The sequence below is a fragment of the Peromyscus eremicus genome, chromosome 6, assembly GCF_949786415.1.
Source record: "Peromyscus eremicus chromosome 6, PerEre_H2_v1, whole genome shotgun sequence".
Lineage (NCBI taxonomy): Eukaryota > Metazoa > Chordata > Mammalia > Rodentia > Cricetidae > Peromyscus > Peromyscus eremicus.
In genome coordinates this window covers 117319588-117345078 of record NC_081421.1, presented here as the reverse complement: position 1 = coordinate 117345078, position 25491 = coordinate 117319588, and the positions used below count along the sequence as shown (strand labels likewise).

Genomic DNA, 25491 nt, shown 5'->3' with positions numbered 1-25491 from the left:
TAACTTATAAACTGCTTTTTATCTCTTTTTCATTCAGCAACTATTTTATGAGCTGACTGACTATAATCACTTTCTACTCATATGAAAAATCTCTTTGAATATTTATTTTATCATTGTTTATAAGCTATGATTATAGGGGTCATAGATACTGCTCCGGGTTAAGAGCACTTGCTGTCCTTGAAGAGCCTTCAGTTCCCAGCACCCACGTGAAAGCTCACAACTGCCTGTAATTCCAGTTCCAGGAGATCCAAAGACCTCTTCTGGCCTTCTTAGGCACCAGACACACATGTGGTGCTCATACATATATGCAGGAAAGCATTTGTACACATAATATAAAAATAAATCACTTTTAACTATGAATATAAAGATTTGAGGGAAAATTAGATGATTTTTACCCTCAGAAACAAGAATAAGAATAGCAGCCAGAAACAGTGTAATATTTAAGGCACACAAATATGCAGAATGTTGGTCTGTAATAAAAGGAAGCCAATACAGAGTCTCTGTTTCTCACCCCCACCCCCTGTCTGTGTATGTGATGCTGAGTGTATAACACAGGGAAATGAGCATGGTGGGTAGGCAAGCGATTTCCAGCCCATTTACATCATTTTTTTAATGGAAAATCATAATATAGTGACACCTTAAAATAAAAGAGCCAAAAGAATTTGAAACATGCAATTCAAAAGTTAATTTGCTTATTCTTCTAAAAGGACGTGCATATAGCTAGCATAGTTTTCTGTTTGTGTTCCATTTTTAATTCGTGCTAACACTTTTATTACTACGGTGAGTAATAGCCAGATAGTGAATTTATTCCCTCTCTCTCTCTCTCTCTCTCCCCCTCCCCCTCCCTCCCTCCCTCCCTCCCTTCCTTCCCTCCCTCCCTCCCCCCCTTCCCCCGCAAAACTAGGTTTCTCTGTGTAGCCCTGGCTGTCATGAAACCAGCTTTGTAGACCAGACTGGCCTCGAACTCACAGAGATCCTCCTGCCTATGCCTCCCGTGTGCTGGGATTAAAGACATGCCTCACCACTGTCCAGCTGTGAATCTCCTTCTTAACAGTATTTGTTTACAATACTCTGATGGGAATTTCCTTTTAGATTTCTTCCAGTGGTGAGATTTGTTCATGTTAATGTTTCTTTCAGATAACAGCTCGTAACAAGACTTCCAGAGCACCATGTTCCTCCATCTTTCATTCTTACTAGCATTCACGATTCCTGTCTTCATATTCTCTTCATCATCCTCTCTCACTTTTAGTAAGACTTATGGAGTTGGAGTTGTGTTTCTGTTCATCTTTGTGTTATGTCTGTCTGTACAGTTTGATTTTTAACTCCCTGGAGGCATAAAGAATGTGGGTTTATTCTGACATTGCTACCCTGTTCTCAATAAATGTTTTATTTGTTATCTTAATATTTTATAGTCTTTAGACTTGTGCTAATGGATTCTTTCTTTGTTCTATTATGATTTTTGCAGTGTCTTTGAAAGGTTTATTGTTATTCACTAAAAATATGAAAATACTCACCTGACCCTAGCAAATACTGTATTTCAGAGCCCAGGTACTTTCTGCTGTTACTTGTGCATTTATATTGTGATTTGTAATAAGAGTTCAAGTAATCAACAATTTCATTTTAATCACATCTCTTTGTGTCTAATCTCCCACTCTTCCCTCAAACTCATAAATACTCAGCTACTTCCTCTTTCTATTAATTTCTTTTCCTAGATGTTTTATATCACTGGACTTATTTAGCATACTGCTTCTGACGTCTTTCATTTATGTGCAGAATGTATCAATAGTTGCTTCCTGTTTGTTGTAGAATCTACTGTGTTGTGTGACTAGAGCACATTTGCTTTATCTGTTCTGTTCTGTGATTGACTAACCCAAGCGTTGTTTCTTAATTTTTGGCTATTTGGATAATATCATAAACATTTAAAAAAAGTTTGTGCAGACAATACTTTTTGTTTTTGTTTTTGTTTTTGAGTAGATATATAGGAGTAGACTAGGTATAAAATAATTGTGTCATGCATTTTTATGTTTTTAAGAAATAGCCAGCATACTTTCCCAAAGTAGCTGTACTATTTATTACTTCACCTATAATGTAAGAAGAGTCCAGTTTCTTCATATGTTCGTCAGGACTTGGTATGGCCAGTCTCTTGGAGGTTTGAACTGGTATTTCACAGGATGGTTTCAGTTTCTGTATGCATAATAACTAGTGGTATTGGTTTATTTTTATAGTCTCAGAAGCCATTTGTGTATCTGGTTTGGATACTTGTATATTTAAATATGTTTTTCACTTTCAAAATTAAATTGCCTTCTTTTTATAAGTCTTAAGAATCCATTATATATTCTGAATCCAGATTCTTTTGAAGACTTGTAATTTGCAAATATTTGCTCTCAGCTTCTGACATGTCTTGTCATTTCTGAAAATGATATCGTTGAGGAGGGAAAGTTTGTCACTCTAATGAAGCCAGTTTTATCCGTTCCTTTCCTTTGTGTGTTGTACCTTTTGTGCCGGGCCTTAGGAAGTCTTTGTCTTACCAAAAGTTATTCATAGTTTTAATCTGTGCTTTCTCCTACAAATCTGTCTTTTCAGTTTTATATTTGATGTGAAGTATTGGTTGTGTGTGTGCGTATGTGTCTGGTTTTTATTACTTCATTTGTTACAAAAACTTTCTTTACTCCATTGAACTATTTCAATTCCTTTGTAAAAACTCATTGACTCTCAAAGTATAGGTTCCTCTGTGAATCCTCACCTCTGGGCCAGTGAACTACGTATGTATGTTTTTATGCCAGCCACATTGATTTGCTGACTATGAGTTTAAAGTAAGTTTTGAAATTAAGTAGTATAATTCCTCTAATTTTGTTATTTTACTAAAATTATTTTAGCTATTCAAGGGCTTTGTCTTCCCATATGAATTTCTGGATTAGCTTGTCAGTTTCTAAAGAAAAGCCTGCTGAAGTTTCTGTAGATACTGTGTGGAATCTATAGGTTAAATTGTGAAAAATTGTCATCATAACGGTAACATGCCTCTCCATCTCTTTATATGGTCTTTATTTTCTGTGGTCCATACATCCCTGTGAGTTCATATCTAAGCACTTTAGTTCTACTAATGCTATGTGAATGAGACTTTATTAATTTCAATTTTGGATTCTTTCCTGTTCTTTAAATTATTTTTATAGTTTTCTGTTTAAAATTCTCTTTGGGTCATGTTGTCTTCACATAAAGCTTCTTATATATGTGAATGTCTTTTCCTTCATTAGTATTTTTCTTCATTCCTGTGGCTAGCCATAGTCTATGCAGATGAGTGCTTTGTGCCCAGTCTTACAGGGAAAGACTCCATTTCTCCCTGTCAGGTGTGATATGAACCACTGCATTCTTCTCTCCTCATCAGTCTGAGAAAGTCCCTTCTAGTCTTGGTTGTTGAGAGGATTTTATGAGTGCTGGAGTTTATGGAATTCTGCTGCTACACATGCTCGTGGTCATGTGGTCCTTTGTTCTATTAATGTATTTTAGTAATTGATTTTCAGTGTGGAACTATCTTGCTTCCTGAGATGAGCATGCATGGTCCTGGAGTATAATTCCTTCAACAGACTTGCAGGCATGTGGGTAGAGAGCTTTGTGTCAGTGGAGTATGCTGATCTGTAGTTTTGCTTAGGTCTTTGCCCAGCTTTGCTTTCGACCCTCATAACATGAGTCACAAGTGCTCTTTGCTCTGAATTCTGTATATTCTGAATATTCTATGCTTGTTAAAATTGGTATTATATTTGATAACTCATGGTATTCATTCATGAACCCATTTGAATTTCAGCTTTAAGTTATGGGAGAAAAACTTAACTATTTTAATACTTTTATGTGTCTATTCATGATTTCTACTTCTTTCTGGGTTAGTTTTTGATAATTTGTAACTTTTAAATAATTTATCCATTCATTCAACTTAGTTCTGGTAATATGTACTTTTTACTAATTTATCTAAGTCATCTTATATGCTTGGCATGTATCTTAGTTATGGTTTCTATTGCTGTGAAGAGACACCATAACCATGGCAACTCTTATAAAGAAAACATTTAATTTCAGAGGTTCAGGCCATTATCATCATGGTAGAACATGGTGGCATACAGACAGACATGGTCCTGGAGAAGCTGAGAGTTTTGCATACTGATATGCGGGTGACAGGAAGTAGTCTGAGACACTGGGCATGACTTGAGGGTATGTGAGACCTCAAAGTGACATATATCCTCCAACAAGGCCATACCTACTCTAAAAAAAGCCACACCTCCTTTGGGGGCCCTTTTCTTTTAAACCACCAGAGAATGAAATTGCAATAATGTTTTCTTATATTCTTGTTCTCTAGCCTTTGTGATGATACTGTTTTTATTCTTTAATTCAATAATTAGTATTTATGTCATATTTAAATGTTACTCAGTCTAGCATTACTGTAGTTCCATATTGTTGGTGAGACTTGCATTTTTTGATCACTTTTGTATTTTCATTTTATTAATCATTTCTTCCATTTTTGTTAGTTTCCCCCTTAAGAAAGCAACAAAATGGAAGAAATTACCACTTTGGGACCTGTTAGTCAACCCATGATCTTGTATTTTCGTCGTTGGTTCACAGCTGGTAACAGAGTTCTCTGAGGTTGTGGGACCTCTTGGACATAGGAAGCGTGTGGCCAGCATGGATCCCCAGGAGCATCCCAGAAATGGTTGTAGGTTGTTTCCTTGCTGTGCGGGACGGTTACTCATTTCCCTTGGGAGTTCTTTGTGATTTGAGGATTTCCAAAGTCTTTCTGTTGTTGATTCTTTAACTATGCTCTTAAAAATTATTGACTGTGTGCATTTATGGTGTGTGTGTGTGTGTGTGTGTGTGTGTGTGTGTGTGTGTGTGTGTTATGTGCATACTATTGCACAGATATGGAAGTCAGAGAACCAACCAGTTACAGGGAGTTGGTTTTCTCTGTCTACCTTGTGGAGCTTGGGGATAGAACTCAGGTCGTCAGGCTTGGTACCAGGTGCCTCACCCACTCGGCTATCATGTGAGCCCTTAATTATACTTGACAAGAGAATGTATTTTTTAAAAATTGACTAAGCCTTTTGAATTAATTCACTCACTGTATTGTCTTACATATGAATACAGAGCATTTCCATATACATGGTAAAAGAATCACATTCTGCTGACTTTGGATGCTGTATTTTATGGATTGTGCAAATTTAGTTTGTCCTTCCTCACTTTCTGTCTAGGTTTTCTATGATTTATTAAGAAGAGAGTTTTGAAATCACCAACTCTAGTCATGCTTTGCATTGCTGAGTTTCAGTGACTAGTGACCCACCTCTGTGGTAGTAGCTCCATTAGATCATAATGGAACTGAAACATTCGTATTGCTTAGTGATGCTATAGCTGTCCTAATTCCATAGCTCACTGCATTGTTCCTGTGTTTATAGAAATGCTGCCATCAACAAATCTCCTGCTCCGACAGTTGTATAAAGGGGCAACACATATAATTGTAGACCTACACAATGCTTGGTCGTGAGAGTAAACTGACTTGTTGCTGGCTTACATGATGTTGGTGCTATGCTGTTTATCATTATTTTAGAACATATCCTCTGTTTATGTATTAAAAGAGTCTATTCTGAAGCAGTACACCAGGTTATGTGAAAAGCAACCTCATGTGGCTCACACTGCATTTCTGCAGCTTTTTTCTCTCATGTTTGATTCAGTCTTGTATCACTGTGCTCATCAAGTGCCTTAAACATATGGAATATGGAATACCTTGCCATTGTTGCCAGTAAGAGACCACATCAACTGACCTGGGAATGAATGAAACAGCTCAGGACTATGTATGTGGAAAATCAGTGAGAGTCATTGCTTGTTTGTTGGGTGTGTTCCATTGTGTTAAGACTGCTCTTGAAGATCAAGAGCAAAGAGAAAAAAACTATGGAAGGATGTGCTTCATTGAAAGAGATTCCAGAAAGAACTATCTCACTAATATTTATTTCCCTCTCAGCACCATAAGGTTCATAACAATCATATTTGCGATGTAGAAAGGGAAGCCTGGATTTTACAATGATGTTAGATTGTTAGTAGTTCTGGGTGTTTACATGGTTAAGAATCCTTATTCATTAGAAAATTAAAAGTGATTGGTCTATGGGTATAGACATGAAGACAATTGAAGCATTGGGGAACTCCACAATGAGCTAATTGTAGAAGGAAACTGCTTGCCAGATGTCTGGGAGAGCAAATCTGGCAGAGCAATAGGCTACACCAGTGGCTTAGGTGTGTCAGCGGCAGAGGGGGCATCGGCTGTCTAGGTGTATGAGCACACTCTGATGTTTGCACAACACAATTGCCTCCAGACACATTCTGTGTACTGTATCCCTGCTATGAACAGCACACGGTTGTACAGTTATTAAATGACCTAATTCTCCTTTCATTTCTGCCAGTGTCTGTTTTCATATTGTAGGGGCTCATCTGTTCCATACAGATGTGTGCTCAGTGGTTACTTCCCTAGTTGTGTTGGATTTATAGTGAACGGCCTTTTGTTTCTTTAATAGTTATCGTGAAGTGTTTTGCCTAATATAAGTGTAGGCACTCCATTGTCTTCTGGCTGTTGGGGTGAGAGGCCTTTCTTCCTTTTCCTTTTTTCCTGTTTGTGTTTACAGATTCAGAGTGTCTCTTACAGATGCCATTTATTTGGACCTTGCTTTTTAATCTGGTTGATAATTACTGCTTTTCATTTGTGTTTCTTTCATTACATTTGATGTAATTGTTGACATGGTGGTTTTATATCTTGTTTTATTGGTTTCTGTTTCATAGATTTTGTTCCTTGTTGATCCTATTTCCCCTTTATAATGCCTTCATATTTATTGAGTAAACACAACTTACACCATTTGAAAGCCTCTGGTTTTTTTAACTGTTAAAATATTTTTTTCTTAATAGAATTCTTTTTGTTTTTAATGTTTATCTGATAACAATCTACTTTATGATATAATTGATATAATTTCTAGTAAAATAGAACTTCTTTGCACTAATACAATAAATTTATTGTCTAAATATGGTATTTTCATATATATTGAATTTGTACATTTTGTAAACTCATACTTAGCAGGTTTAAAATTTGATACTCAGCACCACACACACTCACATATGTAAGACTATGTATAACCATTATGTGTGTATCTATACACATATGTGTATATATACATATTTCCTTACTGGTTTGTCATTTCCTGTACTTAGTTTCTTCCTGTCAGCTTACCCTGTAGTGGCATTTCACTGTCATCTGAACTCCATGTGCATTTGCACTACAGCTCGTGTCCTCTGTTGTAGTTTTCTCTGGGAATGTTCTGGTTTACTCTGTGGAAAGTAGTTTTCCTTGATGTACAGTTCTTAACTAACCATTCTGTTTCTTATTTCTTCTAGCATTTTCTATGTATCATTTCACTGTTTCCTGGTCAATCTTATTTCTAAAGAGAAGTTAACACTGTATTGCTTTTCCCTTGTACATTAGCACTGATTTTTCTCTTCCTGTTTTTAAAATTGTTTACTTTATCTTTATTTTTCACTTGAATATGAAGCGTCTAGATGTGGGTCTTTCTGCTTGTCCTAGTTAGCATTAGCTTAACTCTTTGCTTCACTTGGTTCATGAACTATAAGTTTTTTTTTTTTTCATATTAGGGCATTTTTAGTCATAATTTCTTTAAACATTTTTCCACTCTTCCTGGCTCCTGTTAGATGTGTGTTGGGCCTTCAGTATTAAGTACATTTCTGAGACTGTTCACTTTTCTTGGTATTGTTCATATTTACAGTCTATCTTCAACTCACGTTTACAGGTTAGATCTTTTTTATTTCTGAAATGTGATGTTAGCATTATAGTGAGTTTAAATTTTTCGTATTGACTTGTCAAATCTCTACTTTCTGTTTTTCAGATTTCTTTTTCTGTATTGAAATTTCCATCTGTTGTATCGTTCTCATCAAGTCTTTAAACAGTTCCCCTTCATTTCATCCAACATTTTACTAAATGTTTGCAAATATTTTCTAAATTGTACATAAATCCCATTTCTGGGACACTTTCTGTTGACTACTTATTCTTCTCATTATGAAAGCATATGGGTTTGGGCAAAAATCGAGTCCTTAAAATGAGATATTTGTAGTAGCTTGTATTTGGCTTAATTTTTTTTTTCTCCAAGAATTGTTTTTTTTTTTTTTTTATTTCTACATCTTTAGTCCAGTTTGTGGATTTAATGTCCTTCATAGTTTGTGTCCTGAGTTCCAGAACTCAGTTGATTTATACTATCAGAGGTCATACTGGTGGGACTGTGTATAGATGAGGAAGCACACGTTTGATCCACAGCAGCTTCAAGTTTTGGATCTCAAATGGGGTTATGATGTCCTGTGCATCCAGGGACTTTGAGAACATTTAGCTCCTTTCTGTCTTGTTGCCATTTCCTTCCTAAACCTCTTCCTGGACCCTCAGTCTGCTGTCCATCCTGCAGGGCATCAAGCTAAGGGAGCTGGGCGTTTTCCCCACTAATTCCTTACAGTTTGCTTTTTTACTGATAGTGTGACATTGTGGAGCTTTGGCTTCCTCTGACAGTGCAGCCCCTAAGCCTTCCAGACCAAACTGGAGGGATCTGAGTGGAGAAGAAGAGCACAGATTTCAGTGTTCTTACCCAGAGCCTTGTGGTGCCTCCTGATGCCTTTCAGCGTGTCTGTGCTTGATCTGTACCAGAGCAGTGAACCTCCTTCCAACACTTCTGTCCAGCTTGCTAGTTGTTTCTTGGGGAAAGTCCCTAACTGGTTGTCCATCACCACAAGTCCTGCCTCTCCTGGCAACTTTAAAGGAGCAGATTCCTCTGCTAAAGTTCTGCCACACAGACATGGTTCTCTAGGCCCTTTGTATCATTAGTGGTCTTAGGTCTGTTGAGAGTAGAACCCACTCATCATGCTATCCAGCCTACCCACTTTACCGGACAGTCTCTCCTCAGAGTCCTGTTTAATAGGAAGAATGTCACATGTTGCCAGTAAATGTCACAGTGGTTGCCAGTAAATTTATTGTGTTGTCTTAAAAAATAATAATAATAATACCTGGTTAATATCAGATACTTAATGCTGAATTTAATGGAAATTTACAAGTGTTATTCCCCGATTTTCCTTTATAAAAGCAGGTTATATATAGCATTATATTATGCCTCTCCCAGATACAGAATGTTGAAATGGTTAACATTTGTGCTGCAGTATAGCTTTTGGCTCATGAAAAATGAAAGCTGTCAGCGATCTGGGCAATAAGATTCATCGCCAATAGTCACTAGCAACAGCACACAGCACTTTAGTCTCAGTGAGGTCCGCAGCTAGCAGTAGGAGCTGCTGTAATGAAAGGCGTTTAGGTGCAATCATTCTGCTGTTTGTTCCTCACCGGATTCAACATGGGATTGTGTGAGTATTTAAAGAAAAAAGCATTTTAAAAATATCTTTAAGAGGTGTATAAAAGGGCTAGTTCAGTGCTTAAGTGTATAGAATGTCGTCATTTGGAGATCATGTTGCCCTAGAATAAAAAGGCATTTTGTTTTGGTTCATTAAAGCTTTAGGAGAGCTACCTCTTGGTTAGAAGGAAACTGATAATGCTGGTCTAATGTTGCCGTGGTAACAACTTGTGCTGTTACAGTTGAGAATATCGTATACATCCTGGTTCACATTTTCTCCCTGCCATTTTGAGTTATTCTGGAGGTATATGAAGGAAGCTAGGAAGCTAGCTTAGAAAAAAAAAAAAAAAAACTAAACCTGGTTACATAAAACATCTTTGGCATTATTCTGTTGTCTGGGGGTACCTCCTACTGGGCATTTAGGCTTTGCTTCTGGGGGCTTTTCTTTTTAAAACAAAAGAGAGCTCTTGATTTTCTGCTCCTGCTCCAGCATATGTGTTTACACCATCGGCTCTGCCTCCAGAGATTAGCATAACTCCCTTTGCTGCTGGGCTGTTGTTCTGAGCAATATGCTCTGGAGAGGTTGGCTGTCATCATGAATGGTGAGTATGGTCTCGGAGACTCTCTCTATATATATATATATTTTTTAAAATATTTAACTCAGAAGGAAAAGGTATTTATGTAGAGGTGGTTATAAAAGCCAGAGCTGTGGTAAATGGCATTTGTGTTGATGCTTTTAAAGTAGGTATATTGTAAAATGCCTTTAAAAGCCATTAAGAACTATAAACAATAACAGTGTTGATAGCACGAGCATTCCATTTCTGATTTTCTTTATGGTTTGATTTCTTGTATTCACTACCAATATTGTTGTTGACTGTGTTGTAAATTAATAAGTAGAAGACCCATACACTACAAAGAGGTTTTTATTTTAGTATATGATGCTTGAGATAATTATATTTAACTTGACTTTAATTAGTTTTGTCATCCAAATACTATTTTTTGTTGGCTTCTTTTGGGCTCTCTTTTTAAAATACTTATCCTGAAAATAAGATGCTGCCAAAATTTTATTGATTTTGGGGGGGTTGCTTTTAATTATAATTGGTTTAGAATAGTGAATTAAGGATGAAATAAATATATGTATTTTGGCTTTAGGGGCTTTGTTAATATTTTTGGGAAAATGATTTATGAGACTAAATACATTTATGAAAATTAATCTTTTGCTATGATTATTCATTTTTTCAAGCATGTCCAAAAGTGCTTTTATTTGTTTTTTCAAGAAAATCTGCTGTAGTATGTACTGCAGCTTATCACAGAACAGGAGCTGTTCACTTCAAGCAAACCTGCAGCTAAAAATAGACATGCTGCTGTCAGAGTGAGTGTTTGCTCAGAGCATCACTCATTAGCATCTCTGCTGAGGCAGAAAGGGCTGGTCCAGGTGTCACTTATGGGGAGTGTTATGTGCCCTGTGATAACAAGGTTCACACTTAAGACATTTGGGATTAGATTCTGGGTCAGAAAGATTTGGGATTTTATGGTATAGTGAAGAAATTCAAAGCCAAGGAACCTTTCTTCCATAAGTAGTGATGACTTCATTATAATTAGGAAATGCTCCTTATCCTGCTGCAGTAAAGCTGTTCACATTATAGAGTGGCATTTGATACACAAGGGGCTGTTTTACATGCAAAATGTTAAAAATTGACTGGATAATTATGTTCTTGTTTTCAGAGTAGATATTTCTGAAATTTGGACTGATACTGTGAAATCAGTATGTTGACATTTCTTAGGATTTCTACAGATATGAAACTGCATAGATCTTGTTATCTTGCTTTTTATTTAGTTAAATAAAGCTATGTTTCCTTGGAAAGCTTGTGTATAACCTTCGAATCCTTAGCAACCACTGTAGTGTTGTAGGGATCTTAGAGTCTGATGTGTTTAGCTGGAGACATTGCTGCTGTTTCTTGCTTGTTTTCTTTTTCTTTCAAGAAAGCTATGGGTTAAAGAGTAATTCATGGACTTGATCGTAGCTGCCTCTTCCCTTCCATCCTTTTCTGCCGCACTAAGTGTGGAAAAACAAATAGATGTTGGCTTTTTCAAGAGTGTTCAACCTCAAATGATGTCACTCATGCTGTGACTGAATTATCTAGCTATTTCAAAATATGAAAAATTACAAGAGAATGTGGCTTCATTAGTAAGACTAATCAAATGTTGGGCCTTTTTTATCTGAATCTGAAATTACAATATATTCATATCTGTTGTACACACACAGTTATGTTTATGGAAATAGCTGTAAAGCTGTCCCTTTCTACTTCCTGATAATTCGATAGCCATCTTCTCTGGAGATCTGGCTTTGGTCTTCTCAGTGCTGCGTTCTCTGAGTGATCTCATCCATGCCCACGCCTCAGTCACTACCTGAAACATCCATTTCAAGAGACAGTTTTCTCTTTCTCTCTTAACATCTGTTTGTTCCTTCATCTTGGGTCCGAATTTCTGTTAATGACCTCATAATCCATACGGGAAATAAAAGCCAGAATCTTAGGGTTGTTTATAACTTGTCACCCCTAGTTGTGTATTTAATCATTTAGTTCTATTGATTGTACATCAGTTGTCTTCTCCAGACCCGGTATCACCGGCACACCTTTGGAGCTGGTCACTCTCTTCTCTCCTCAGCTCCATTTTCTGACTAGTTAGCTGTTCTCCTCCCAAGCCTCCAGCGTCATGTCTCTTCAGATGACTTTGCACACTGATTCTTAAATTGAAATAAGTCCATTTCTTAACCCACTGTGAAACTTGAAATTCTGTAATTGCCTCTGAACTAAAGATTAAACTCCTTAGCAGGCCAGGAGAGATCCACAGCCTTCCTTCCTGGCCTGTGTATCAGGGATGAGTAATGATCTTCCATATTTATGTTCTTTGTAGAAATCATGAGAATCACCATAGCTTTCAGTACATCCATTACAAACTTAGGTGCAAATGTGTGATATGTAACGGTATTTTATTGGAAGTGAGTTTCTGATCTCTAGATCTGGAACTCCTAAGTGAAAGCCTTCATTTGGCCATATGTGTACTTCTAATAGTTATTCCAGTATCCCAAGTGAAGTAAGGAAGCCGAGTTAGAAGGCTAAGTGAATGACCAAGTAATATTCATTTGTTAAGAGTCTGAACACTTTGGTTACATTACCAGTGAAAAATATCAGCTGTGTGAGCTATTTCAGAAAATACATCATCACAGTGTTCACATGTCCATCTTGAAACATAAAGACAAAAATGATCAAGAAGCTATAATGTACTCATCTACTCTTTCATCTTTCCAGCATTTAAAAACTGCTTGTAAATGTAAAAAGAGTCTTTACTGCCCCGTCTAAATTTTTTCATTTGGTGAAGATTTTCTCTTATTAATCAAGAATTCTAAAGGAATTCTCCCCAAAATTCCATTGAGTTCCATAAGGCCCTTTGACCAGGAAACATAGGAGCCAACTCAGACAGGCAGAAGCATACAAGACATAGGTATTATCAGAATGCTGAGCTGTTGAGTTCCAAGGCAAAGGTGGAACTAAGCTTTGATGAGGCCCAGCATTTGGGCTGGTAAAGGAGCCTGGAATCATAACACCTTTCTCGGTTTTTCTAAGATCACATGAATTTTTCATTTTCTCTGTCCGATATCTATCATCACAGCATATAGTGTAGGTTTCTGTGCTGTTTATGAAAGATGGAGTTTAGTCATCTGACACAGCCAGTTACTGCGCACCCTTGGTTCACATACCTGTCAACAGAACCAGCGTTACACTATTAGAATCCCATGTGAAGAACGGGGGATGGGGAGTGTACAGAAAGTGAGTTAACAGGTGCTTGGTTACAGCTAGATAAGAGAAGCAAGAGCTGGTGTTCTCTTCACAGGAGGGTGGCAAGAGATGATTCCGTGTTACGTTAGTTCAATGTGAGAAGTTTGCTTATGTTCTCATTGCAAAAAATAAGACATTTGAGGAGACAGATATGCTCACCCTGACTTGCAAATTATACATTGTGTCCATAGAAACATCACATGGCACACTGTAAATATGTACAAATTTTATGTGTCACTTTAGAAAGGTGTTCTAGGTGAGCTTGCTTCTTGGTCCAGCTTAATTGAGGGTGAATCTGAAGAATAAATCTTGATCTTCTATGACTCCCAGAAATTCTGTAGACCAGAACAGGAATAAGCAGCTGGTTAATTTCCTTTACTTATGTTTGACTGAAAATGTAAGAACAAACAAAATTATGAAAGCAGTGTAGCAGCCCTCCAGTTGAGGAAGGGCATTTTCCCAGAATGTACTAGACCAGATGATGGTCACGCTCTAAGTCTGTTTTACTCTGGATTACTTGCCTTCAAGAAAGAGAAACAATCATTCACCCTTACCAACTTCCCAGGATGAGGCTTGTGGGAAAGAATACCCTTTGCTTTTGTACTCAAGCAGCTCTGTTGGGACGGCCAAGAATTTATTAGGTCGTTGCAAATTGAAAAGATGGCCTTTTGTTTTCCTCGTAGGACAGGGCTCTCCCTGGATGTGCCTGGCATCAGTACAGCAAGTACCCTGTAGTTCTGAATACTTACACATTTTTATGTTGTTGGATGAGTATTTCGCCTTATGCATGTGCACTATGTGCATACAGTGACCAGAGACCAGAAGAAGGCATTGGATCCCTGGAAGCTGGAGTTTAGATGGTTGTGAGCCTTCATGTGGGTGCTGGGAACTGAACCTGGGTCCTCTGCAAGAGCAGCCAGTGCTCTTAACTACTGAGCCATCTCTCCAGCTTCTACAACCACTGAAAGTTGTTGGATTATTTAATAATGTATGTGCATACAGACAAAAATATTCAAGAACTTAATTCTAATAGCACCTACAATAGAAAATGGGAAGTCAAAAGAAAAATCAGCTACCTTATTTTAGATCAAGTGTGAAGATTTTAAAAGCTTCCCATAGTTTATGGATAAACAAGCAAAACAACAATGTGGAGCCTATAAAAAAAAGGGGGGGTTATATAGTATTAAAGGATAAAGTCACCACCTTCAAGAGAAAAAAAATGAACTTATATTTAGAAATATTTGTTTAAAAAAATACAGAGATCATCTGAACTAATTCTTCAATATTTCAAGTGAATACAAAAAAGGGCAGAGGAAATCAAATAAACCCAGAAGGACTGGAGAGATGGTTCAGCAGTTATGAGCCTTTGCTGCTCAGTCATAAGTACCTGAGTTCAAGTCCCAGCACCCACATCAGGGAGCATACGATTTCACCTGTGACTCCAGCTCCCAAAGCACACTTATGTGTACATGTACTCGTACATACATATTTGCATACACATTCATAAATAAAATGAACTTTAAGAAAACAGCAGAAGACTAGGATAAAAAGAAGGGACTGTTGGTGCAGTGGGAGGGGCTTGGACCTGCCTAGGCTCAGTGTGCTGGGCTCTGCTGACTCCCCGTGGGAGACCTCCATATGGGGGAGGTGGGGATGCGGGTGGCTTGGGAAAGAGGGCTGGGGGTGGGAGGAGGGAGGAGGGGGGATCTGTGGATAGTATGTGGAGTGAGTAGAAAATTTCTTAATAAAGAAAAATGAAAAAAAAGTAAAATACAGCAGCAGTACCTGTTGTTAAAGGTAAAAAAAAAAAAAAAGAAAGAAAGAAAGAAAGAAAAGAAAGAAGGGGCTGGAAATCAGGCAAGAATAGAAAAGAAGCATAGTGTTGTGATAAGGAAAGATTATAAGAAAATGCACCTGGTGCTTGCAAAATAACAAGCAGGCTGCATTAGATCAGGGGATCCCACAACTGGTCGTGGTCGGAAAGTAAATTAACTAGTCTGATAAGCCCTTCCAGGATATGGAGGAAATGAGCAAGATCAAAAATTTTTGGTGTACAGGCTGGGGAGGTTGCTCTGTGAGTAAGAGACCTTGTGCAAGCATGAGGGCCTGAGCTTGGATCCCAGGACCCACATCAAAGCTCAGCATGGCATCATGTGCCTGTAACCCCCAAACTGAGAGCAGAGACAGGTGGCCAGCCATTATAGCCAAAACAGCTTCCTTGTGGTTCAGAGAGTGACTGTCTCAAAGCAATAAGGTAAGGCTGATAGCCTCCACATGCACCTGCACTCACAGTCACATACATATGCATTCACCACACACATATACGTCTCTCACAAATAAATAACAAATACGTGAAATTATGAGGTGAGGAGCCAGGTGTGGTGGTGCATTCTGCAACCTAGGCTCAGACTCTATAGCCAGAAACTGCCTCAAACTGTACAGAACAGCAACTGTGCAGCAAAGTGAGATTGTCTCAGAAAACAAACAAGGAAGCCTGTGAAGTGAGTGCTGTGTTATATAAGAATAGGTCGTTCTACAGATTCATCGAGCAGTGTCCACACAGGACAGTCGTAACGATAGAACAGTTTCTGTTGTTGTTTATTTGTTTTTAATTAATGGAGAAAACAAACTTTTTGTTTTGGTGCCAGGGACCTCCAGCACGCACTGCTACCACCATGCTAATAAATATAGCACGTAAAACTTAAAGAAAAGCCTGAATGTGCCAATCAGAAGCAGTCATTGTGCTTTGACAAAATTAACGAAGATAGCAGCACCGTGTGCTTACTGGTGGCAGTTTTGAATTTTAAGGAAAACAAATCAATCTTCAAATATCTAGGTCTGTACATCTTAAAATCTCTTGTGAAGCTTTTCTGATGAGGAAAAACAAACAAACAAAACAACAACAAAAACTTAGAATTGGAGGCCACACAACTTAGAGCTCCTTCTAAGGGAGGAAAAAAAATGAAGATCCAGTATTTTAGAATGCTGAAGACTCTGTAGCAAGCATCCCTTAAGTCAATTCTAAATTCCCAAGTATTAAAAGAAATTCCCAAGGTGGAGGAAAAAAGGTGGGAAATGGAAACAAGATTTTCATACCTTGTGGTCCAAAGAGCTTTCCTTATTTTGTTCTTTCTTTTTTTTTGGGGGGGGGGGGTGGTGGTGGTGGAGGGATGAGTGGTAAGACAGTCTCATTATGTAGGTCTGGCTATCCTGGAACTGACTATGTAGACCAGGCTGGCCTCGAACTCACAGAGATCCACCTCCTGAGTGCAGGGATTAAAAGTGTGCACCACTATGGCCAGCTGGGGACATTCATGTTAAATGTCCTCACAAAAGAGAAGCCAAGTCCTTCCATCTGTGCAGCCTGGGATTGTGCGATTAGGACCCTGGAAGGGTCTTCCCAGGGCAGTATGAGGTAGGAAACCCGACTCGGCTCTCGGCTCACATCTCTCGGCTTGAGTGCCTGGGTCAGGGCTGGGATATGTGTGTGTTCATTCATATGGGATGCCTCTTCTGAGAAGTCATCAGCCGCTCCCCCTGAAGGAGGCTTCCGGATTTAATGTATATTAATTTTGTGGTCTAAGGACTGCTACTAAAACACACTGGGGTAGATCTAGGCTGATAACACACTCATACCAGCAGAAACGAGTGCAGAGCCTCTGCTAGGATATGTCCTTCGTGTCTCCTGCAGATAAAGCAAGAGTCAAGCTTTTGTTCACCACGTTAGAGCAAAATGCCCACACTTGTGAGAGTCTGGGCCTTCAGGAGAGTATCACATGGTAAGATCTCAGAGATTAGAGTCATTGTGTGGATCACCATTTACCATTGATGACAAGGAGAAATGAAAACCATATATGCCTCTGAGTCTCAAAATGCATAAAACAAAACTGGCCTATTTGGGAGAAATTATAAAATATAAAATTTATAGATTATATAGAGATTTCTTACCTAGTAATCACAGAATAAATATAAAGAATGATTATAAAATTGATTCTATACTTAAGCATATTCAACAAATTCCAAAGACATGAGATATATTTATTTATTTACTTACTTACTTACTTGTAGTCTTGGACATGAAGTAATTGAGTTCAGACAATAAAGGCTCATTCATAAACACAAATGTGTTTGCTTATGGATTTACAAAGTTCCAATAACTCATGGACCAAGAAGTAACTTAAATAAATTAAAATTTAACTATATATTGATATTTATGGGGTGTGGCTGAAGTGGATTTTGAGATACATTTTAAGATAGATTGTGAAGTGTTCAGGAGAAGACCTACAGATGCAACCGAGTTTGTGCAAATCCAGCGTAGGTAAAGAGCACAGGAGAAGGAAATGGCAGACATGAGTGAAAGGCAGTAGAACAGAAATACAGAGAAGAGCTACATCTTCCGATGGGAAGCAATCTTACTTATTTAATTTACATCCCAACTGAAGTTTCCCCTCCCACCTCAACCCCCTTCTTCTGTTTCTGTTCAGAAAGGGGCAGGCCTCCTGTGGGTATGAACAAAGCGTGGCATATCAAGTTGTGGTAGGACTAAGCTCCTCCCCTTGTATTTAAGTTGGGCAAGGCAGTCCAGTATGAAGAGTAGATTCCCAAGAGCCAGCCAAAGCATCAGGGACAGCCCCTGCTGATGGAAAGCAGTTTTAAAGAAGAGATTAAAACTATACCCATTTATTTAAGCCGAGATTATGGATTCTAAGATCACAATGAGAGTCTCTTGAATTTTCTGTGTAAACAACCGTGCATCCCTGTGCATAAGGAGAGTTCTGGCCTTAACCTTCTTCTTGCCTCACTGTTATAACTAACAGTGCAATGGTATAGAGAAGCAGTGGGAGTGGGAGCCTTTCCCCTGTTGTCATTGAAGAAAGGATGCTCCCAGGCTCATTCTCCATGCTTTCTCTCAAAGACATTGGACAAGTGAATTTTATGCCTTTTATACAAGATCACCTCGGCCTGGAATGTCCTCTCTTCCAACCTCGCCTGTCAGAGCATCTCTGTCCTTGGAGATTGAGCACAGATGTCTCCTCTACGGTGCTTCACCTCTGTCCAAGAACCTCTGGCAAACTCTATAACAGACCTGGATTTTTTTTCCAAGACAGGGTTTTTCTGTCTAACAGCCCTGGCTGTCTTGGAACTCGCTCTATAGACCAAGCTGGCCTCGAACTCACAGAGATCAACCTGCCTCTTCCTCTGCCTCCTGAGTGCTAGAGTCAAAGGAGTGCGCCATCACGCCCAGCTAACACTTGTAATGTTAAGGAAAATTAACATGAAACAAATTTTGGCATCAAACAGTAGTTGTTAGTTTTATTTCTTGATACTTTAAAGTGTATTATTTGAATATGTACAAATAAATGAGTTTTTGCATTAACTTTTTATTTCTACAAATATTGTTGTAGAAATGTGTTTTAGAAAATATGTTTTAGAAAATATATAGACATGACTTTATTCTAACACACTACTTTATGAGTACTTTAATCATCATTTATTTTATTTTTTTGTACACAAGCTTCCTCTTCTTCAGACATACCTGGTAGGCAACTCCTTTTTAATAAAACAAATGTTTACTTTAAAACTTTCTGTTCAGTTGTTTGTAAATTTTTATTATTCTCATAGTTTGATTTTATTATTTTGGCTTAATAAAAATTTTTGTAAGGAATGATTTAATTTTATGTTGGATTTTTATAAGATCACACAGGTATTGTAGTCTTTGTATAATATTTTATAGATAATAAATAGAACACCACGAAACAGAGAAGGTTGTAGTCAAGACCAGAAGACATGAATGTGGATCACTTAAGATTATCAAGGTTGATGAGTGGCTTTTGTAAAGATACAGTATTACAAATTTGAGTGAAACAATATTGTAGTTGTACGTTTGTCCAGGAAGTGTATATTCTGTTGGTTCTGTTTTCTAATATATTTGGACTGAAAGTGGTCCTTTCGTTGTACAAGGTGTGATGGGGGAGATGAGATGCATCTACTTAGAGACTCCAGAGTTCAACATCTATAGCAGTATTGTTGCATTTTCAGTAATAAATCTACACATTCTGCACATGAGGTGCTCTTGATAACATCTGGCAGTTAGACCTTGGCATAGTGTGACTCACAGTGTGTCACAATAGATAAGCAGCTATCAAGTCTATCTAACAACGCCTTGTGGATTTGTTCAGTGTCGCCACTGAAACATGCTTGTTCATTGTAGAGCTATGTGAATTGCATGAATAAAATGACTCCATACTTGAAGTTTTAGTTAAATTTCCTCTTTAAAATGAGCTTTAATCTGATTTTCAAGTTGTGGCTTGCTTTCAAGTAATGTACAAAAACATCAATGTGAGCGAAAAGAGTGATAAGAAATGAGTATATTTTTCTGTATTTGTGGAAATGCATGATTTTCCTTGGTTATGATAAAAGATAAATTAGATATGAAACAAATATAGGATAGATAGAATATTTTCTTTAATTTTGCCAAATACAAATAGACTAGATATAACTGTAATTCTTGCTTGATAATTGTTTTGTTATATGTATTTTTATTATATTAAAGTTAAGTCCTGCCTTTTTGATTAGACAGAAAAGAGGAGGTACTGTGGGATGTTCTGTATGCTGTGAATGTGTTGCTTTGATTGGTTGATAAATAAAACACTGATTGGCCAGTAGCCAGGCAGGAAGTATAGGTGGGACAAGGGGATGAGGAGAATTCTGGGAAGAGGAAGACTGAGTCAGGAGACACCAGCCTGCAGTCCAGGGAGTAGCATGTAATGGCACAAGGTAAAGCCACGGAACACGTGGCAACATATAGATGAACAGAAATAGGCTGAGTTTAAGTGTAAGGGCTAGTCCATAGTAAGCCTGAGTTAATGGCCAAACGGTTTTAACTAATATAAGCGTCTGTGTGTTTACTTGGGGGGCGTGAGTAGGAGAGATTTGTCCTGACCTCCAGCCGGCTGGGACACAGAAATTTTCCAGCTATAGACTTGCTTTCAAGTAATGTACAAAAACATCAGTGTGGGAAGAAAGAGTGATAAGAAATGAGTATATTTTTTTCTGTATTTGTGGAAATGCATGAGACCTGTCTCTTGTTGCGTCTTTCTTCATCCCTTGGAAAGGTGAATGATGAGAACAAACCTTGGGTGAACATATAGATTCCTTTGGTATGCTCTTCTAGAGTGTAACACGATAGACTCTAGATGACAAAAATTGAAGAGAAAATCATTTCATTTAGGTATTAAGTAAAATTGTAAATGAATAAATTGAGGTTTAGTTGTGCTCTTTTCTACCTAGTTTGCTCCATTATTAAACGCTACAGAACAAAATACACTTGCAGAAAACCCTTCCTTGAAGTGTTTTTCCTAAGGGTAGTTGTTAGACACTGTTTGAAGCTTTGCTGAAGGTTCCTGTGATCGATCACACAGCTAGAGCTGCTAGTCTTGTTATGTACCAGGTTCCAAAAACTATCAGCCTATTGCTCTGGTTTGAATGGTTAAATTTCTGTATGGATTATATAGTGCACAGAAGAAAACTGAAGATTGAGAACCTCACAGTCCGTGCTCTATGACACGTTGGGTTGAGTGGGGTACAGTGTGTGAGTCTGCCCGCCTCCCCACCTCTCGTTTTGTTACCTATTAATATGTCAGCGGGTAGCAATGGTAGAAATACCCAAGAAAAACAGTTAGAACTTAAATCCACCCATATCTGAAAATAATAAAATCCATGACAAATACATGCAGTTCTGAGTTTTCTATTGCTTAAAGATATAGAATATTTTATTTTGTCATTTTTAATTTGTAATATAAACATGTATATATGTATATGGCAGCTATTTTATCAAGAGCTGATTATATTTGTCTTTGAATCTAAATAGTGCACATACATACTAGCGATTCCAAATTTGTACATATTGTATATGACAAAAGCATGTTTCAGGAACAGAGTCTTCCTCATGGTATTATTTAATGATGTTATAACTAATGCATCCCTAATTCCAAAGGGAAATGCCTTTCTATGTTAAAATGTTACTGAAACTTACTATTTTTAATCAGTGTGTATTGTACATATTGATAGTGGTTTTCCCACACAACTTTTCTGAGCTGTTTGCTTTCTCCATTATGACTTGTCAGTGAACTCAAAATACTGATGAATGTGGGGAATATTTCCAATCACTTCTATTATCAGATTAGCAAGAATACTGAGTAGCATCAGAGGTCTTTCTCCTAGCTCATCACCAAGAAAGGAGAGGTGGTTTTCCAGCTCTGATCTTTGTTCTGTACTCCCACTTCTCCTGCTGACCGATCAGTGCTGTTTACCTTCAGATCTGCTCACTGTAACATGACAGGAGCTGGGGCAGGACACTCAAGGGCCTCTCTCTTTCTCCAGTTCTCTCCTTTCTCCAGTCTGTCTGAACTCAAGCAGGAATCTGGAGCGTTTACACCATAACTTGCACAAGTTCTATATATAAATGAGAACTAAAATATTTTTCAGAAGAAATTAGAGATGTATTTTCAGAATCACCAGTGTGGTTTCTCAGAAGTCACAGTTGTATGTTCCAACTTATTTTGTTTTTAATTTAACTTACAGCCATCATTTCCAAGTCATGGCCATGTGCAGACATCTCTATTCCATGCAAAAATAAACTAAATAAATAAATCTTGCTTATAAAACCAGCTTTCCTGAGCCTCGGATGAAGCTCAGTGGAGAGCACCTGCCAGTTACATGCTCCTGGTTGGAGTCCTGGAGCGCGCACAACAAACCATCCCTCAGTGCAGCCAGTGTATTCACTTCCCGAAAATCATACTGTATCCCAAACCAGGATCCAAAATCTCTTGACTTTTCCAGTCCTGGAATGAGTTAGGTCCCATGCTGATAATTAGGTGTAACAGTTGATTTACTGTTGTGGTACATGAGGATCCTAACTTTGAAAGTTAATTTTCTCTGATTTTTTAAAATAGATACTTTGGAAATAATGTATAATACAATTCTTGAAACCTAATAAAGTAATATTCCCAGAAATGCATAAGCCAGTGTTCTTTTTAAACAACCATCTACCATTGATGCTTGTCATCATCGTATTGAAATGGCAAAACAGTTAGAATGCCAAGCACCATTTTGGTTTTTGCTGGGCTGCAGGTATACTATAGAAAAAGTGAGAAAGAATAATGCATACCACAAGATGCCTCAGGTTCCCACTGCTCATTCTAAATCTGTTTTGTTTTATTTTGGTTTTTATTATGATAGTTTTGTTGTTTGTTTGCTTGAGACAGAGTCCTCTCCCTGTAGACTAGATTTGCCTGGGACTCACTGTGTAGCTCAGGCTGGTCTGAACATACTACAGTGCACCTGCCTCAGCCTTCCACATGCTGGGATTGTAGACCTAATCAACGTGTCTGGCATAACTGTGGCTTTAGTCCAGGCCATTCATTGTTTCTAGAGTCTTCTCCAGCATCTTACTGTTCCCGTGGCTTTCAGTCCTGCTCTAGCCTTTGCTCCATTGAGTCAGACAGGGAAATATCAGGAATCTATTGAACAAAGAGAAATAGTAAAGGGATCCTGTATGATCCAATTGTATTTTCATTTTTCACAGAAAACATAAGACCATATCAAAATTTTTAAAAAAACGTTTACGATTATTTGTTTCTAAAACATAGAAATTTGTTTTAAAAACAAAAGCCCTTGTTAGTACATTTGTGGGAGGAGTGTATAAACAGGGCATACTCTGAAATGACTCATCTTTAGTTAACAAATTTAACAATATAAACCACAGTGCTGTACAAATACAGCTATTACTAACCATTATGTTAACACCAGCTTTTGTTTGGCTTTATTTTCATGTAAATTTTAAATGAGACATTCAGATAATTTTCTATACAAGTTCAGAGCTAGTTTTTAAGTAGTTTGGATTGTTAGTGGTGTTTTGTTCCATTTGGGTTTTATGGGTTTGTGGATCCTGTAGCTGTTAGTCTGTGCCTTCTCCTTTGCTCTCTGCTGGTAGAGACCACAGATCTAAAGCACAAATCCTGTATCAGGAACTGCCCTTCACCACAGCCAATTGTTCTCGAAACCCATAGACCAAGACATGTAAATATCCTCTGCTTGTGTTTCAGACTCGGTTAATACCACTTCCAGCTTATTAACACTCACGATTTTGTCCTGGATTGATATCTTATAAACGACTTTCAGATATGTTTCCTGGGACATGGGTTTAGGTTTGAGGTTAGCAGAGTAGTCCCTATGTAGAGTAGTATTTGAGGCTCTTAGAAGTTGGAGACACTCAGTAGCCCCCTGGGCATCACATTGATGGACACACTTGTCCTTGCTTGACCTGCAGTTGCTCACATAAGGATATATAGCCATATAACCACGTCATATGTCATTTTAACATGATACAAACGTTCTTACCAGACACCATCTATTTTCTTTTTCTTTTTTTTTTTTTTCCAGTGAAAGAATTTTTAGCCAAAGCCAAAGAAGACTTTCTGAGGAAATGGGAGAACCCTCCCCCGGTAAGGAAACTGTTTTCTATGATTGGCAATACCTGTGTTAAGTGAAATCACAATTCTTGCTTACTTATGCTACTCTAGAAAGCTTAGTTTTTAAGTGTTATTAGTAAACATATACTATGGTGGAAATTCCATCCTAATGCTATGATGTCATTTATTAATTGATAATCTTATAGATAGATACTTCCATTGAAGAAGCTACCCACTTCTTATAGAATCCCTAAAGGGCAGATAGGTGATGGTTGTTGTCTTGTTTCTTGGCACAGTCCTGGGAATTGAACAGAGGGTCTCTCGTATCCTAGGCAAGTTCTTTACCACCAAGCTGTATGCCAAGACTGTTGCTAAGTTTTGATACTAATTCCAAATTGCATGATATAAGCTCAATATTTTCTGAAATACTAATTTTTAGTTATACAAGTTGTCACATGAAATATTAGAAAGGGGGCAGGGGAGAAGGCATTCTTTTATTATATGAAGAAAAGCAATGATCAAACATAAAGAGATGTCCTGTTGTACACTATTTGTTCCCACTAATTGAGGATGGCTATATTAACCATCGCAACCCACCTGTGTCAGTAAAATAAAAAGTTAGATGTAAAACCACAACGATAATCAATCAGAATTATGAAGACTTTTTCTTCTTTGAGTTCCCACAAATGTGAAATGAACAATGTCATAACAATTTGATAAGCAAGATTTACTGTTTTTTTCCTTCTGTAATGACGCAACTAGAAACTAGGCTGTATCTCTAAAGCAACATCTCCTTTACTATGGAGACTCAGTTCTGTGGTGCACTCCTGCAGCTGTCCAGATCTGTCACTGTAGACGAGCCGTACCACATCAGGTTTGCTCAAGCTAAACACTGCAGATGGAGCCTTGAAAATCCTTTTCCGAGGTTTTCATGAGTGTCTTCATAATGAAACTATTAAATAGATGGGTCAGCAATTACTACTTGTTGCTAGCATGTAATTTGTTCCTGGTAATTTTTGTTTTATTGTGGCAGCAACAAATTGAATGGATTGATGCCTCTAATTCTTTGCTTCTGTGCACTAGTCACAGCCAAACAAAGATGTTTGCTTATAACAAAACAGCTATTCAAGGAGGAGAAGGATCTGGTTATTGTTCTGAGACTTTGGCTTTGCTTCTTTGTGGAATGAAGACTCCTCTCCTTCCTGATGTAGGTGATGCTAGGTTATAACAGCATCAGGAGAAAGCCTGGGACTGCACAGTTCTGAGGATATTGCCTGGTTCTATGGCTCTTCCCTCAGGCTGTTATCTAGCTTTACAGCTGTTCTATAGTTCACTGGCTCTTATTTCTGTGGCTGATGTCTGGTTGTTGGGCTAGCGTCTAGTTCTGTAACTACATATAAAGACATAAAGAATACCACTTTCCCTGAGGCGTGAAAACCGATCTCTCAGTTTGCATTTTATACAACTATTTCCAGTGTTCTGTGACCATATACATTGTTTGACTGTGGGTTTGTAATTCTTAAAATGTACAAGTAGTTCATTAGCTGTGTTAGGAAATCACAGTGGAATTGAAATATGTCCATTTATGTTTTAGTCAAGGCTTTTATTTACTTCATTATTTTTATACTCCATTTTATAAAATTATTCTCTTATTATTGGACTTTTGTTATTTAAAGGAGAATATAGAATGAATAACCTGAAATATGAAGAGTGTGTATATGTGTTATTTCTGCATGGATAAGCTACAAATTAAATTATCCACTACGATTATAT

The 25491-nt window shown here is 37.7% G+C and overlaps 1 protein-coding gene across 3 annotated transcripts in view; it reads left to right on the top strand.

Moving 5' to 3' along the window:
- Prkacb (protein kinase cAMP-activated catalytic subunit beta) overlaps positions 1 to 25491 on the top strand; it is a 92157-nt gene that overhangs the window by 36351 nt on the left and 30315 nt on the right. For all 3 annotated transcript variants that reach the window (XM_059266423.1, XM_059266424.1, XM_059266422.1), the window contains exon 2: positions 23690 to 23751. In XM_059266423.1, coding sequence (XP_059122406.1) covers positions 23690 to 23751 — 62 coding nt within the window. The remainder of the gene's footprint in view (positions 1 to 23689; positions 23752 to 25491) is intronic.